This window comes from Lipophrys pholis (genome assembly GCF_963383615.2).
Source record: "Lipophrys pholis genome assembly, chromosome: 4".
Classification (NCBI taxonomy): domain Eukaryota; kingdom Metazoa; phylum Chordata; class Actinopteri; order Blenniiformes; family Blenniidae; genus Lipophrys; species Lipophrys pholis.
This window is the reverse complement of record NC_137637.1, coordinates 30,355,353-30,371,838: the sequence shown is the minus strand read 5'-3', so window position 1 is coordinate 30,371,838 and position 16,486 is coordinate 30,355,353. Positions and strand designations below refer to the sequence as shown.

The window sequence follows — 16,486 nt, the reverse complement described above, 5'->3', positions numbered from 1 at the left end:
ATTCATCGCAGACACGGCTATGCTCGCTGGCAAGACATCCAGAATGACCCGCGCTATGCCATACTGAACGAGCCCTTCAAGACTGAGATACACAAGGGCAACTACTTAGAGATGAAGAACAAGTTCCTGGCTCGCCGCTTTAAGGCAATTCATATCTGAATACAGATGAAGTCAAACTTTCTCTGCCAGTCACGTCCGTGTTTCACACACCACCTCTTTTTTTTTTTCTTCTCCCCCCCCCCCTTCCACTGCAGTTGTTAGAGCAGGCTCTGGTGATCGAGGAGCAGCTGCGACGGGCAGCTTACCTGAATATGACCCAGGACCCCAGTCACCCGGCTATGGCTCTCAACACCCGCTTTGCTGAGGTGGAGTGTCTGGCAGAGTCCCACCAGCACCTGTCCAAAGAGTCCCTGGGCGGGAACAAGCCTGCTAATGCTGTACTGCACAAAGGTCTGTAGTTCCACCCCCAAAAAAACACTGAAAACACCGGGAATATAATCCTGTACGGAATTGCTTATATTGCAAAATATTCCTTTTTTCAAAATTTTTTTCATCATTATTCTTTCTTCAGGTAAGGCTAATTTCAATGTTGAAGTTGTTTTATTTTAAGTAGTATTGTATTGACTTGAATTGTCATTGCGTGTTTCTGTACAACTAAAGCATCCGACTCATGGAGAACAGAAGTAGCTCGGAACATCTATTCATTTTGAGACACACTCGACTCACACAGACGTAGAACATGTAAAACACTCATGGTGCATTCAGTGCAAAATAAATAAATAAAAAAAATGCAGTAAGTCTACATTTTCTCCTAGAACTTGATATATTACGCATTTGAGAAAGTGTTGAAGCAACTCTAACGCTTCAACTCGAGTGTCGCGTTCAAATCAAAAGAGGTCCAAAGAAAAGCGAAGCGGTGAAGCGGCGACAGGGTCACCAGGAGCCAATGCTGACTAGTGCACGTGGGCTCACCTCCCACCTTGCAGGATATAAAGCGGCTGCTGCTCACTCCTTGGTGCCTCAAACCACAGGACGTTAGGCGGGTGGCTGCTCACTGTATGTAAAGTAGAATAGGTTGAACACCTTTATTAGTCACGGCGATGCACAGTGAAGTCCTGTCCTCTGCGTTAAACCCATCCTGAAGGAGCAGTAGGAAGCAACTATTCCATGCCAGGGGAGCTTTTCGGAGCCTTGCTCAAGGGCTCACAGTGGTGGTGATTAGATAGGGTTTGTGCCTCACCTGCTGGTTCATGACCAGCGACTCTATAAAAGCTTATCTACCAGTTCCCGTCGTAGGACTGGTGATAAGAGAAGTGGGATATGCAGGTGAGAGTTCAGTTCTTGTACGACTGCTGAAGTAAAGACGTTTTCTTGAGAGTCGAGACGTGGAATCAAAGTTTCTTGTGTCTTTTTTTTTTTTTTTTTGCCCTTGTTCAGGCACATACCCTGTAAGTGTGTTTGTTGTTTGCCCTTGCGTCATACTCACAGGCCTCTGGAGAGTCTGTATTCAAAAGCTTGTACTACATTTGTGTGCAGTTTTCTGTTCGTATAATATAAAAGTAGAGACTTTCATGTCGGCTGCCGCATTTCTTGATTGGGTGAAGGTAGATATTTATGTTCGCACCGCATCATTTGCCCGCTTGACTTAAAAAAAAAGTGTGCTTGTACTGAGGAACTATTCGAACCTCTAAAACATTACCTTATGTACAAACGAAGAAACGAATGAAGACCGCGGGCGCGTAGATTTTTCCACATTGCGTGACGATCTTTGTGACGGCAGCCAGAAAACATCCCGGTTGACTAAGGTGCCTTTATTTTATGCAAATTTTGCTTCCCATCTAAATGGCGATGATTAGCAGAATGAAGGTTTGGGAGGAGGCCAGCATCAGTATGGAGACTGAGGCGTTAAAATGTTATGGTTTTAAAATGATGCTGTTTGTGACTTTTCCAGCTGATCAGCCAGTAAAATGTTCCTTGGCATTAATTTCTTGGCCGTTGTTGATTTCAGGTTCTGGAACAAACAATTAATTAGCTTTTTTTTTTTTTTTTTTCTCCTTTTTTATTTTTTAATCGTTCGAGCTTCACAGTCATTTAATTTTTACAAGCTTTTACCATTTTACGCATGTTTTTCTAATGTGCATTTCTTTATCCCCCCCCCCCCCCGCCCCCCTCCTTAATTGGAATTAACCCAGCATTAGATTAAAGCCTGACTGCGCGCTCTCATGCTGTTACAGTGCTGAACCAACTGGAGGAGCTTCTGAGTGACATGAAGGCAGATGTGACACGGCTGCCCAACATGTTGTCCAGGATCCCGCCGGTGTCCGCCCGCCTGCAGATGTCCGAGAGGAGCATCCTGAGCAGGCTCACCAGCCGAGGCAGCGAACCCCCGCCGCAGCAGGTGAGACGGGACGTGGCCGTCAAGCAGGTCAGGGAGATTTAGAAAGCCCTCTCGCCAAGTAATCACAGCTATTTGTTGTAAAACAGCCAATTTCGCCACCGAAAACGTCACGGTGACTGGTGATGTCGAGGAAACAAAGTCCGCTCAAGTGCACAGCGTGGTCGAATAGACTTAAGGAATAAAAAAGCGCTGTGGCCTGAACCCTTCGAAGTAGTTTGCAGTCACGACCGAGCAGCCGCGTTATTCCCTTAAAAAAAGAAAAGCTCTCTATTCCCCAAGGAAGAGTTTCCTCAGGTGCGATGTTTAAAAAAAAAAAAAAGAAATCTCCCTTAAGTTGTTTACTTTCACTGCTCAACTTCACAGCTCACTCCCAAAGGGTTCGACAAAAGCACGTCTCCGTCTCAACCGTCTCCCGCACTTTTCCAACAGTTTGGAGTGAGTGTGATATCTTCCTTTGCACAGGAGATCATTGCAGCCAGGTAGTTGCAGTGTCCATGTGTACATGGCTTTTTTTTTTTTTTTTGGTTTAATTAGAATTCGGTTCAGTTCATTTTCATTTATATTTAAACACAACAATCCCACACGAGCAAGAAAAGATGTCAGTTGAGAGGGAAAACTCCCCTGGATGAATCCTCTGCAGGAAACCATCCAGGAGGAAACAGGACAGAAACAGGCTGACTTTGCATTAAAATTAAATCTTTTTTCTTAACGGAATTAATTGCTGTTTCCTATTTTCTTCACTCGGGTGTTGCACGGTTAAAAAGTTTGCTGTCTCGTTGCTGCCGAAGTTGCGTTAGGAACACGCGTGCTGAATATCGCACAAATCGATTACCCACAGCGGTCCGCAGAGAAACAGTGTTGCAGGGAGGATTTCAGCAATAGGGGATTTATGTGGCTGCTGAACTAAAGTGTGTTAGTCACACCCCTGGTTTAGAGGGAGGGAGATAAAAGCTGGTGACATGCAACAGGGACATACGCATGAATGAAGCTCAGTACGATAAAGACGGTCTCCAAGCAGTATAAACCTATAGAAGCTTAATGAGATGACGATCCGACATGGCCTATTTTATTAGATAGAACATTTTTAAAACCTGATTGTAAAAGGAGACTGTGTTATCCTCCCTCACTGAAAACTGGGAGCTATTTCCTCATGACGGGAGCCTGATAGCTGAAAGCTGGAGGAATCTCCAAAGAGAGAACAAATTGTTCTGATGGGATAATGTGGGACGAGCAGCATTTCAGGATACGGTGGAGCCGGGTTATTATACCTGATAAGCAGAAGACAATATGATATGTTTTTCAAAGAAGCATCAAGTTGAAGCGGTAAGATGTGCATCTCTTGTTCTAATGTGTTTGAGCTTCGATTTATAGTGTTTTATTCTGCGCTGCTTATATCACATAGTTATTTTTTTTTGTCTCCGTGCTGGGATGTTGAGGAGTAACGCAGATTTTTAAGGTTGTGCCTAAATTGCAGTTTTTCTTCTCAGTACAGCTTCACTCGCCAGAAGATGTTTCCCCCATAGGGACAGTAAAGTGTATCTTACTGTACTATATCAACGCATGCGCTCACTCAAACGAGCTCGTCGCTTGCAGCAAGATAATTAACCTTTGTGGGGTTTTGTTTCTTTGTTTTTTTCAGCCTTTCGGTCAGGGTGGGTTTGGCTGCTCCCAGATGTATGGCAGCACTTTTGGCGGAGGATTCAGAGGACCCGGTGGACAGCCCATGGTCAACTACAGTCAGATGCCCCTTGGACCTTATGTCAGCGGTAACCATCCTAAGTAGCTGTAGAGCAGACCAGGGCCTTGTACGGCCTGTGGCTTACAGGCAGCTCTCTGACTGTCCTTGATTGGCCCATGATGGATCAATTAAAAATAAAAAAAATTATAAATCTAAAGAAAATTGGTGTGCATGTTGCATGCAATACAATTTTGCTTTGACTTTGAAGGAGGCAGCTTTATTTTTTCAGTATATATCATTTGTGCTGGTGAGCTTAAAAACAAAAAATCCAATTTGTGTCTCCATTATGAGATAAAACAGGCAGAAATATAAAAGAACTTGACTGTTGCAGAGCAGGAAGTTATTTTAAAATAACATTTATACCCATATGGTGCTGAATTGAGAAGACTGTATGGCTCAGCTCTCTTTAGTAGTTATAGTTTATTTATGTGGCCTCCACTAGAAACATTATTTGCCCACCCAGGTCCATCATAGGTTGCATAGTGTTAAATGGGGAGTTGTTCATGCTTCTCGGAAGATCAGGGGACGTTTTTGACATCATTCCCTCAAGATACAACAACAACCACTACTATTACTGTTACTACTACTACTACTACTACTACTACTACTACTACTACTATTACTACTAAGTAAGAAATGTATTTGAAATTAGGCTTCTATTCTGTAAATTAAGTAAAACATATTTAAATAAATAATTTCTTAAATTGCATTCAATATTAAACAGTTAAAATAAAATTAATAACATAAAAATAAACAAAGTTTATCAAATTAATAACAAATAAAATAAAAAAAATACACAATTCTTTTAAAATCAAATCAAATTACAAAAATATGACTTATTTAAATTAAGTCTTTATTTAAGCTTTTTTTTTTTCCTTCTATTTATTATTTTTTATTTTAAGTGAATTTAAGCTTTTCTATTTATCGGAGACATTTAGTTTGTGAAGGATTATATGATTTAATTTCAATAAAAAACCCAAAATGTCTACATTGTTACAGTGAACCGCTAAATGTTGGCTCTTTTTCCTCCTCAGTGTCCTCTAACGGGCCACCACCCCCTACAAGCCATTTGGACAAGAAGTCACTTGACTCGTTGAGAGACGTCGCCACACCTGATCTCAAGTCGGGCAAACCCAGTGATGTCATCTGTATCGAGGACTAAACCAGCTCTGTGGGATGGTTTCTTTATGGATGACTGCTGTACATCTCCCTCCTCCACCTCCTCCTGTTTCCTGCTCCTTCCTGACTGTATAAAGGCTCTCTGCTGTCTGTGGATAAGGCAATTTAATTTTTGATTAATGCAGACGTCTCTATCTTGACAATTGCACTTTTCTCTTTTAAGGATACTATAGAAGTATTTCAGCATTTGTTTTTAAACACCTTCTATGGAGAGAAAAAAAAAGCTGCAGATTTGGAGGATGAAGCGAGAATTCTTGAAAAGAGTTTTTTTTTTTTTTTTTTTAGGCCTGCACTACAACGCCAAACTCAAGTGAGCTGGTGGCGCTAAGTTTCTCTCGATTGTGGCTCGTTTCTGATACGGGACGCGTCTGTTGTTTGTGTCAGACTTTTTATTTGGGCGTGCTTTCACTCATCTGCCTCTTCCCCTGTACACTGTGACTGTGCCACGCTGGATCCGTTCCCTGTAAAGAGGAATTAAATGGAGGGCGTCTTCAGTTGAATAGCAGATTGTTTTTCCAAGGGTCAATCTTGTTAATTTAAACAACCACGTGTTTTTTTTGTTTTTTTTGCCATTCATGTTGTAACCAATGGATAAAACATTCATCTATCTGCACCAACAACTATTATCAAGTATGCAGTAGCTGGACACGCCCTGTGTGAATCCTCTGAAGACTGCCACCTGCTGTTCATCTGGAGAACGTCGTTTCTGCGCAACCTGCAGTTATACTTGACTGGAGTACCTGTGAAGGTTGGCTTGCTGTAAATACTTAGAGACTGCTGTTTATTTTACCTCACATAGGTCTAATAATAGTGAAAATATGTAAACATACATGGAAGAAGTCTGGAGACCTGAGCATAGCAGAGGGCGCGGCAAAAAGGATTGTTAACGCATTTTAGAAAAGACTGAATATTTCTGTGTACGGTACAATATTTGTGATTCTTTCTATATTTGAATGTTAGTAGTGGCTGTAGAGCTTAACCCTTGGGGCCATGACCAGTGAGGCTTCGGTGTGAGCCGGAACTCATCTGGTCGACATCCACATGCAGGCCTTCGGTACTCAGGCATAACTGAGGCCAGTCCTGGATGGGGGGTGGGTTTTTTTCCCCTCTTATATCCCAGGGACTTTCCCAGTTCCCTTTTAACTGTTAGGACTAAATAAGAACATATGTGCTTATGGTGCAGCGTCACCTTAAGATTTGTATTTGACACAAGCTGAGCTTTTGTTTTCTGCTTCTCTTTATTTGAAATGAAATCAGATGTATTTGGTCACTTGGTGCCATTAGGGGAGATGATCCAGAATGATTTGTTCTTTAATGCAGTGTATTCCCTCGACACGGGTTCAGACTGTATCCGGTGCTGCCGCAGTCTGAACCCAACTTTGAAGGAAAAAGTCTCTGTTAATGACCTTTTAAGGACCAATGTTGCACAGCATTACTCTTAGATGATGTCTTCACTTTTTAGCTTCCTCAGTTAAAATTTGGTTCTTTCAAGAGAATGTGTCGTCACTTATTGTTTTTAACCTGCTGTTAAAGCACGTTTGTATGGTACAGCTACATATGTTGTCCATTGCAACTCATATTATTGTGGGCAAAAGTGGCTATCCAGTAAGTTAAACAATCCTTTATAAATTTCAGTGAATTATATTTCATTTTTCTACGAAAGTGTTGCTGAGAGGTTGGACTAGAAGTGCAAATCTTTATCGACATATTTCTTTTTTTTTTTTTTTCTTTCTCCAAAGACCAGTGGCATTACCTGTTTGTATTATTATCGCCATTGCCACAGCACTTATTTGAAATCGTTGGAATAAAAAAAAAAAAAAAAAAAAATGTGATTGACTAATCTGAAGTGAAGAGGTAGTGTTGTACAAAGTTGGTGAGTGTATTTTCTTACTCTCTTTTTGCCAATTCTAATGATTGTCCTGAGGTGCTTGTTCTGACCCCCTCGTTCATTTAACATCCCGCTACCCCCCCCATTTCTGAACATGCATTTAACTTAAAGCTCAAATCCAGAACTCTTATCATCCGGACTCCGAGATGAACCTTGAAGTGCATCACAACAAGTTTTGGCGCTACTTTTCCCTCGCGTAAACTCAATGCCGTTTTGTTGACCGTGTTCCTGCGCACGCCATCATTTTACTTGACCACGACATGTATTAGTTTGCTTGACAGATAGAACCTCAGAAACATGTAAATACTTGAAAGATTTTTCAGAGATAAGTCCATGTCCTATAGATTTTTGTATTAAACTGAAAAAAAAAAGATGAATGTCTACCAGATGGTTTTGCCATAGAAACTGCTCTGTGCGCCGTACGTACGTGCTCATCAATCAAAATCATGTTGGGAGCGATTGGGTGTGAGATGACGTCAACAACACAATACTCAACTGAAATGCAATCAAACTGAAGCCAGTACGAATGTAATGTCTGTTTAAAAATAAGGCTTCAGTCTAATATTATAAATATGTTAACAATGTATGTACGTGCTTATTAACAAGGCTTCAAAAGCTACCAAAAGACCCTGATAAGGCACCTTTGTTGCAGTGAATGCACAGCATGTGAAACGTTTGACATGACGGTTCACTTTTGGGAGGTGGTAGTGTACCTAGCATTTACAGACAACGAGCTCCAAGCAGTGTTATGGTTCTGATATTTGTGCTGTATAGCAAATTGAATGAAAAAAAAAGTGAATTGTCATCTTTTTATTTGTATTCTGTGTATTTGTTCAATGTGTTTTAATAAATCTTCTGGACAACAGTGACACTGTCTGACAATCTCTCTCAATGTGGTCAGGCCTGCTGACGCGTTTGGATTTATGCGGGCGATCAAACGAAACTGAGTTTCGCTGGATGACAGATTTATCCAAACATCAATCTTCTAAAACCGCTTTATTTGACTGGTGGTCATTGGGGACTGGAGCCATTCCATTGGGTGCTAAAAATGACACATAATGGAGCCCCGTTAGAGCCTGATATGTTATAACATATAATCCAATGATACCCGAAATGTAATAACTGGTCGATAATGTAACAAAAGTGCTGAGCAGGAAATGTAATTAAAGATAAAGTAGTAAAACCCAAAATGTTACAACTGGTCAATAATGTAAGAAGATTTAACACGAATTCAACTGGGATCTTAATATGGTCAATGCTTATACAGTATTTTTGACTGATGATTGGATAAATATATTAGAGATTATAGATATATTTTTTTTTATTATAGACAAAAAGAAAACAGACTGTAACTAGATATATGTATCAACAAATAGTCCAAACTTTTAGAACTCATTCTTTCAATGTTAATCAAATTGATGCAGTTCAATTCAAAACCATAAATCATTGACTCACTTTATGTTTTAATCAAATTATTACAATATTAGGGGGAAAAATGTATTTGCCTACCCCATAATATAATATTAAAGGTTTAAAGTTTTGGGCTCAGGGTCTTGTTACATTAATAACCAGTTATTACATTTCGGGTTTTATCACATCATATTTTATTACAATTCGGGTCGTTGTTACATATCGGGCTCAAACACGGCTTTTTCACTAATTTCGCTGAACTCTGTCTCTGTGGGGTACTGAGAAGTAAAACTGTCTCTGTGGGGTACTGAGAAGTAAAACGACAGAGGCAATATGCAAACTGCACACAGAAATATCCAGAGTCCATCAAACTAGAGTCACTTTCCTGTTTGACTGACGTGCTTACCATTTAATCCAGCATATGGATTCATGATTTATTCATTAAAAAAAATAAGAGATTCTTGACTGACACATTTAATTGAGTATTGTTTCATTCAGACAACTTTATATATTCTTGATGGGAAACTTATACACACCATCCTCACAAAGGATTGCACCGAAGTCTGTTGTGTCTGTATAATGTTTAATTTTGATGATGCAATATTAAAGGTCCAACAGGTAAAAAAGTGATTAATACTCAAAGTAATTTATTTACAAACACCAAGAGACAGACAAACCACACATTTACACAATTAACTAAACTCAAATGGGCAGGTGGGAGCCAGAGTACTTGGATAAATCCTGTATATGCACATCGAGAACATGCAAACTGTCAACTGATATACTCCCCAGCCAAACCGGGGATATTCTCATTATGAGGTGAGAATGCTAACGTCTTCACTGCTGTGCAGCCAAATGGATACGTTTTTGGTTTTTAAATAATAATTTGCATTGTATGATTTACTGTATTGTACTTTTGAAAGAACAGTACATTTATATTCAAGTACATATTAATTACTATAACAGAGGATGCACTCAAGGACAAATCTCCAGTATGCTTTAATCTCATTTTGAGTTGAAACTTGTCAGGTTTCACAATATTGATGCAAACTATTTGTAGGTAATCTAATTTGAATGAGGGGAAAATTACTAATGTTTGATTTATTTGTTCATGTTTAAATTTAATAACGCTCAATGTCTCTTCTTTATCATGATGATATATGATCTATAAAAAAATCAGTTCACTACCACCTGAAAAAACGATTGCAAGAACGAAAGAATACCTGACTGAGCAAGATTGAGAGAAACGTAAAAGCAAAAGTCTTACTGCATTTATTTTTTTAGTAGGCTGGATTATTGTAACAGTGTGTTTAGAGTAAAACAATCTGTCAGACAGCTGCAGCTCATCCAGAGTCGTGACCAACACAAAGAGGGTGGAGTACATACAGCTGTGCTTAAGTCACTGCACTGGCTGCTTGTATGACGGTCAAAGGATCGACTGCAAAATCTGACTTCTGCTCTATAAAGTTCTGAATGGTCTCGGGCGAAAATACATCTCAGATTTACTTGTAGAATATGAAACATCAAGAGCCCTGAGGTCCTCAGGAAGAGGTTTACTCAGTGTTCCCAAAGCCACAAGCAAACAAGGTGAAGCGGCATTTAGTCTGTGGAACAAATTTCCTGAACCCCGAAGAACTGCTGACACAATCACTTCTTTTACACAAGGCCTTGAAACACTATTATGTCCTCAGGCTTTCCAATTAACAATAATTTACTCATTCTATTACCTTTATCTTAATACTTTTTACTTAATTTATTCTTCTTTTTAAGCTTTCCTTAATTGCTTTGTTTTATTTTATTTCATAATCTTAACTGCTTAAGATTAAGATTCTTAATTGCCCTGTTTCAATATATTGACTTTATATCCTTGTGATTGCCTTGTGTCTGAATGGTGTTATAGAAATAAATTGGCCTTGCCTATAAAAACGTATTTGTTAATGACCTGACATTTCTGATATACAGAATTTTGCTCTGTAAAAAAGTCCCTTTACATTTACAATAAGAACAGATATGGATGATAATTTTTTTCGGGGTGTGAAAATCTGTTGAAATGTACCACATTTATTGTTAGTTGCTTCGAGTGCATTCTTCAAATATCTTGGGCTCAGGAAAACATTATTTTTTTAAATTCTAGATAACCCTATTAAAATCTTACAAACCTCAGAGAGAAATGAATTGAACTGCTTCCAGGGAGCAGAGAGCACAGAGCACGCGCCTTCATCCAGTGCGGAAGTGCTGCAAGACCTCTGTGCCCCAAATCCTCTTTGTCCCGCCTACTTCTTCATTACGTCACCTGTTATTGGTGAGAGCGTCAGTCCAGAAGCTTCTCATTGGCCGAACGCTCGCCCGTGCTCTCCTCCCATTTGCCAGTAGCCAGCGAGATCCCGCCCCCCTGCATTGTGCCGCTGTTTGGGAAGCAGAAGGGGTCTGGAGGGTGGGAGGAGGGAGGAAAAACCAAAGAAAGGACAGAATGAGCCTGAACGGGCTAAAGGGTGGAGGAGCATCTAAAAAAGAGAGGGACAGAGAGGGGAGATAGAGGGAGGAACAGAGGCAGAGAGAGGGAAAGAGAGAGAGAGAGGGGAGGGGAGGAGGGAGGGTTACCTCATCCTGCTCTGCTGGTGCTCACGGTGCAGGGGAGAAGTTGTGGGAAAGTAAACAGCAGAGGAGGATCCAGTCTGTGTTCAGCCACCAGCAGCCCTCACTGGACACTGGGAAGATGAGAGTGGTGGACCCGGCGGTGTGGTAAATACCTGGGAGTTCATGGGAGGTGACCAGGATTAAAGGGTCAACGGGGAGTGCTTTTGGAGCTTCTTGGCGGACATACCAACTCAGGACAAGGAGGTGAGGGATGTTCATTTCCTCTGTCCTGCAAGCACTTTCTCTCTGTCCTTCCTTCATTGTGCTTCTTCTTCTCGCTGTGCTTCCCTTCCCACAGCATGGTTAGCATGTTGCAAAGACAGCAGCTTTGTCCATGGGGGTTATTGATGGAGTGGAGTTGGGGGGGTGGGGGTGGGTGGGATGGGTGGGGGTTGCTGGGGTGCTGGTCTATGCCTCTGTGTTTCAGTCTGGTGGCTTTACAGGGAGCAGCTGAGAAGACCGGAGAATGTGGAAGAGGAGAGCGGAGGATGGCAGATACCGGTGTGGCCCTTTGCTGGAGAACGAACACACACACACACACACACACACACACACACACACACACACACACACACACACACACACACACACCATCATGGACGATTAAACCCGAGTCTGCCTCAGAGCCGGCAGGAATACAGCGCGAGAGGCCTTGTTATGATAGCAGCAGTTCCTGCAACAGACACCAGGAAGGATGAGAGAGAGAGAGAGAGAGAGAGAGGGAGGGAGAGAGAGAGACAGAGAGAGGGAGAGAGGGAGAGAGGGAGAGAAGGGTCCAGCCCAAACCCCACTCTGGTCCACTGTTTTTCAGCTGCACTGCACAACTCCTGTGGTGCCTCAGGCTATAAAAAGAGATTCCCGGGTCTGGGTCTGGCCTGCACCATTCCAGTTTGACGGTTACTTCCCGGAGTACAATAGCCCCTCCCAGGATGGATTTCACGCTGCCTCTGTGCTCCCAGTAGAATAGAGGGGACACAGGGAAGAGAGAGAGGGGGGACTAAGGGACCTCTGACCAACTCATTTGCATTTTGGGCCAGGCCAATGTTTCTGCTTCACTTGCCGGATATCCAAGAGCCCCCTTCTTTAAGAAACTCCATGGAGTCACTGTATCAGATTTTTTTTTCCTCCTTACTCACAGTGCAGCCCTTCCAACAGACATTAACAATCCCTGCACACATGGCCCGAAGCTGCCACAAAGACTTCACTGTCGATGGGGAACTGTCTCCTATTTTGCCACCCAGAAAACCATAAAAAAAAAAAACTTGTTCTCACACAATCATGTGTATACATGTAAGGCCTTGGCACTCAACTGCACAATCCAGTCATTTGATAGTGCTGACACGCCCGCCAAATGTCTGATAGTGTCCTCTATGACACACCATGACTGCAATCCACTGGGAATGTTAGATAATTAACCCGTGGAAGGAATTCTGGGATGTTTTTAGCGTTGAAGCTTATCTCAGGTGTTTTATTGTCACAGTCTCACCGTGTGACCAAAACACGAGGATTATGTGTTTGCCCTTCTGATAACAGACTCCCAAGGCTGAATCACCACAACAGTACTGGTGAACCACAACTGTCACCTCGATAACTGTGGCTCATGCTCACCTCGGGGTGGAGAGAGATTTGTATAGTGTTAGAGTAACTATGAAAGTGTTCATGTAAGAACAAGCCGGCACTTTTCCTGGGAGTTTATTTTCATTTGTCATGTTTGATTTGTTTGGCACCTTGTTGCCTTGAGCTGAAAAATATCAAACATCCAGTGTCAAAGTTGATGCCAGAGGCAACAGCAGACTGTGGGAAATCGAGACGTTGGTCACTGCTTTTCAAAGAGGCAATTGCTTGGAGATGTTTACATCTGATGTAGATCTACGTAAACGTCGTCCATGGCACCACTGTCGCTGCGTACTCTGTTCACAGTTGCAGCGTTACAGTTGTGGCTCGATTAGCTGGAGGAGGCCGACATTCACTGTCAACGCAAAAGAAAGTTCACCCAAAGTCTTTGACAGGCAATAGTGAATACATCCTCCTCAGTTTGTTTGCTTTGGTACGAGTCTTTACGATATTTAACGTGGACATACTGCAGATCAGTCGGGCACATCACACGGCATTGAACTGTACTTCTGTACTTCCTGTATCATTACCGAGCCCTGAGTACACACTGGATGTCATCATGAGTGAACATCATTTATTCAACATAAATAAGAAACAGATTTTTTTTTAAAGAACCAGCCTGCTTGTAAGTTTGTGCTTTTTTTTTTTTTTTTAGGGAGGGAATTGCACTGATTAAGCACAAATCTACTTTTTAAGTAATCTGGATGACTCAGCTTTGTGAAAACAGCAATCTGAAGTTTTTTTGTTGATCACCATGGTGAGCCAGTCGTGATGACATCTAGGCGTGGGCTTGGAGTCGGTGAAGTCTGGAGGTGTGGTGTGTACCTATTGGGATGCGCTAATCCATTCCTCAGACATGGCCCTTTTGTTATGGGTGAATTTTCTCTCTTCTGTGGAGGGAATAGTTTTCTGAATAACACAGTCGTAACAATACTGTTATGCCACTAGTTTTGAATGAAACACTTTAGTAACTGATGCCATCGTGAAATTAGCTACAGTTACAGTTGGGGAAGATTCAGTGGGCTCCTTCCGTTTGTCTTATTAAAAAAAAAATGTGTTCATGAAGTTACAAATTAGCTTCAGCAATCACAGATTCAGAAGCCGTCGTCTCCTGGAAAAAAGCTTCTATGTTAAGATTTTACTAAACTCCTGTTTAACTGAAGATGAGTGTTTCATGATTCCTGAAATACCACATTCGTCTTGACAGCAACGTTTGTCTTACAGTACCTGTTACACATCAACTTTAGCTTTACATAATAAGAGCTGCCTTTTTCATCGATGCTTTTTATTGTCATCAATTGTTCGTGTGTTTGTTTCATTTCGGAATCAATGGAATCCACATAATAAAGCATCTTCCTTCAGTTAAGTGAAGGAACATCCTGTGAACTTACCCTATTTTCTTAAGTAGTCATTTGAGTGACCCACAAGGTGCAAACTGTTTTGTGAATATTAATTAATTCTGATTTCAGTAACCCACACAGCATTTTTTTATTTCTTAGTAGTTTGCATCGTTTCTCTCCTCATAGTGATTCACATACAGATCAAATACAAATCTGTTTACAGTTTGCATGTTCTCCTTGTATGCAGGTTTTCTCCTCTCACACTCCAAATAACATGCATGTGAGGGTCATTGTTGACCCTAAATTGGGATCAGCTCCAGAACCCTGCAGCCCTGCACCCTATAAAGCAGTGTTGACAATGGATGGATGGATAGTTCACATCTGCTTTGCTTCCATTGATCATCTTAAATACTGATGACAGTTAGGGATTGAATGGAGTGATTTGCTCGCGGGTTCTTGTGTTTTCAGGGAAGCTTTTTCTGTATGTTTTCAATTTATTTCTTGTTCTTCAGTAGTGATGATATCGGGATTATAACAAAACCTAGAAGGACTTTGGCACGACATGAAGGTGCAAAGTGTAATAGATATATTTTTCTTTTAAACATAGTAGTGTGTTAAAGTCACTCTCGCACCCACACGGTCCTCTGTCCGATAATACAAGAAGTAGCAAATGTCAACATGAGTAGGATTTTTGCTGCTGAAGCTCTTTGCAATAATTAATCAACCACCAACTAAAACTCTGTGAGCTGGATTGAGAGGAGACGGGACAGTGCAGTGACTCACCACAACTTTCAGTTTCCAAATAGTATCATTGAAGTCTTACATATTGTATTAATCTTGCCTTTCGGTCGCAGGGTCGATCCTCCACCTACCGTTTGTCGAAGTGTCCTTGAGCAAGACACTGAACGCCCATCCTAATGTTGAGTCAGTGGGAAAGTGCTGTGTCACTCAAATATATTTGTAATTTCACACCCTTCATGAGCTATTTATCACTGCGACGGCTATTTGCTGTGTCAATAGGTTTGTCTAATTATCCACTGATGCCAACTGATCACATGTTTTTAGCACGACGACACGTACCTGGCTTTGTTTACCTCATTCTCCTCCCTTTGTAATATTTTTAATGACACCATCTCACTCCTGATGGTGTGCAGCTCATTATATCATTTAGGAACTAAAACTAGGCACAGAAAGTCTGGACATACTGGCCTGTATTGGAGTGATTTTAACAATTTCTTTTACATTTTTTTTTTTTTTCTTGAGGCATTGCTAATATCGTGGGAGTGCATTTTTCAATTGCTGGTGAGCTCATCACATGCATCGGGCGTACAAGAGACAAGAGGTGTCTGCTAGAGGTACAAGAAATGACTTTGTCCGCTGTATGTATCATACATTTGAATAGTAAGGTTACTAACAAGACATCGATCATAAAGTCCCTGTAGTCCTTTGAGTAACTAATTACCTTCCTTCATTTCCAGTGGCTGTCGGGAGGGACTGCAGCACTTATTGAACTGGTCCTTCGCTACATATGTTCCGGTCACAGCCACCACCCAGGGATTGATTATTAGGCGAGCTGATGTATGGTGGTACTCCTACCAAATGTAAAATACTGCAGTAATTCAAAACAACTTGTTGTTAAATATTAGTTATTTTGAAGTTATCATATGTTGAAACTATCAAACTCTTAACATGTATTTATTTGATTTCTCTCTCTCTCTCTCTCTCTTTTTTTTTTTTTGGTTCAAATTCACCGTCCAGTGAGAGAATTTGTCTCAATCTTATCTCTTTTCCGTGTTTGTGCAGCACAGCACACATGTTCAGGACAGTATTGTGTTGCAAACACAAATGGCAGATGGGAAGTAGAGGCGTTTGTCCTTGATTAATGTGACAACAACACATCTCTGCTGTTGTGGACTGACATCAGTGGAGCGGCACGGCAGAGGGCACGTGAAGGCCAAACTGATTTGTGAATGGATAATACATCATTGCACGTCTTAGCAATGGCGACACAATGGCAGACCTGATGGAAAGCAAGAATAAAGTATCTCAAATGTGCAGCGGGATAACCTTCTTATCATGTCTTGTTTACAGTGTGATAAAATCATCCGCATGCGCCTTGGCGAACAATCCACCGAGATTTGTCTGAAGTGAAATTTAAAATATTCATAACACACGAGGCTTATCTACTTGTGTGTTCAGAAATCTTCGGTGGCTCGACGTTGCCTTTAAGTGACTGCATGAAATTCACAAACGCCTGTGAGCTGCCGCCTCCCACTCGGATT

General features: G+C 41.3%; 2 protein-coding genes across 4 annotated transcripts in view; both read left to right on the top strand.

The window, feature by feature from the left end:
- The window catches only part of chd5 (chromodomain helicase DNA binding protein 5), a gene marked incomplete at its 5' end in the record, with an annotated part of 42,344 nt that extends 34,273 nt beyond the window's left edge, over positions 1–8,071 (top strand). Inside the window, 5 exons of the mRNA XM_080462362.1 lie at positions 12–144; positions 255–450; positions 2,235–2,398; positions 4,038–4,164; positions 5,171–8,071. Coding sequence (XP_080318488.1) covers positions 12–144; positions 255–450; positions 2,235–2,398; positions 4,038–4,164; positions 5,171–5,298 — 748 coding nt within the window. The 3' untranslated portion in view covers positions 5,299–8,071. The remainder of the gene's footprint in view (positions 1–11; positions 145–254; positions 451–2,234; positions 2,399–4,037; positions 4,165–5,170) is intronic.
- Positions 8,072–11,031: 2,960 nt separating this feature from the next.
- Positions 11,032–16,486, top strand: part of arhgef10la (Rho guanine nucleotide exchange factor (GEF) 10-like a) — a 129,671-nt gene continuing 124,216 nt past the window's right edge. For all 3 annotated transcript variants that reach the window (XM_080461407.1, XM_080461405.1, XM_080461406.1), the window contains exon 1: positions 11,032–11,454. The gene's annotated coding sequence lies outside the window, so the exon portion shown is untranslated. The remainder of the gene's footprint in view (positions 11,455–16,486) is intronic.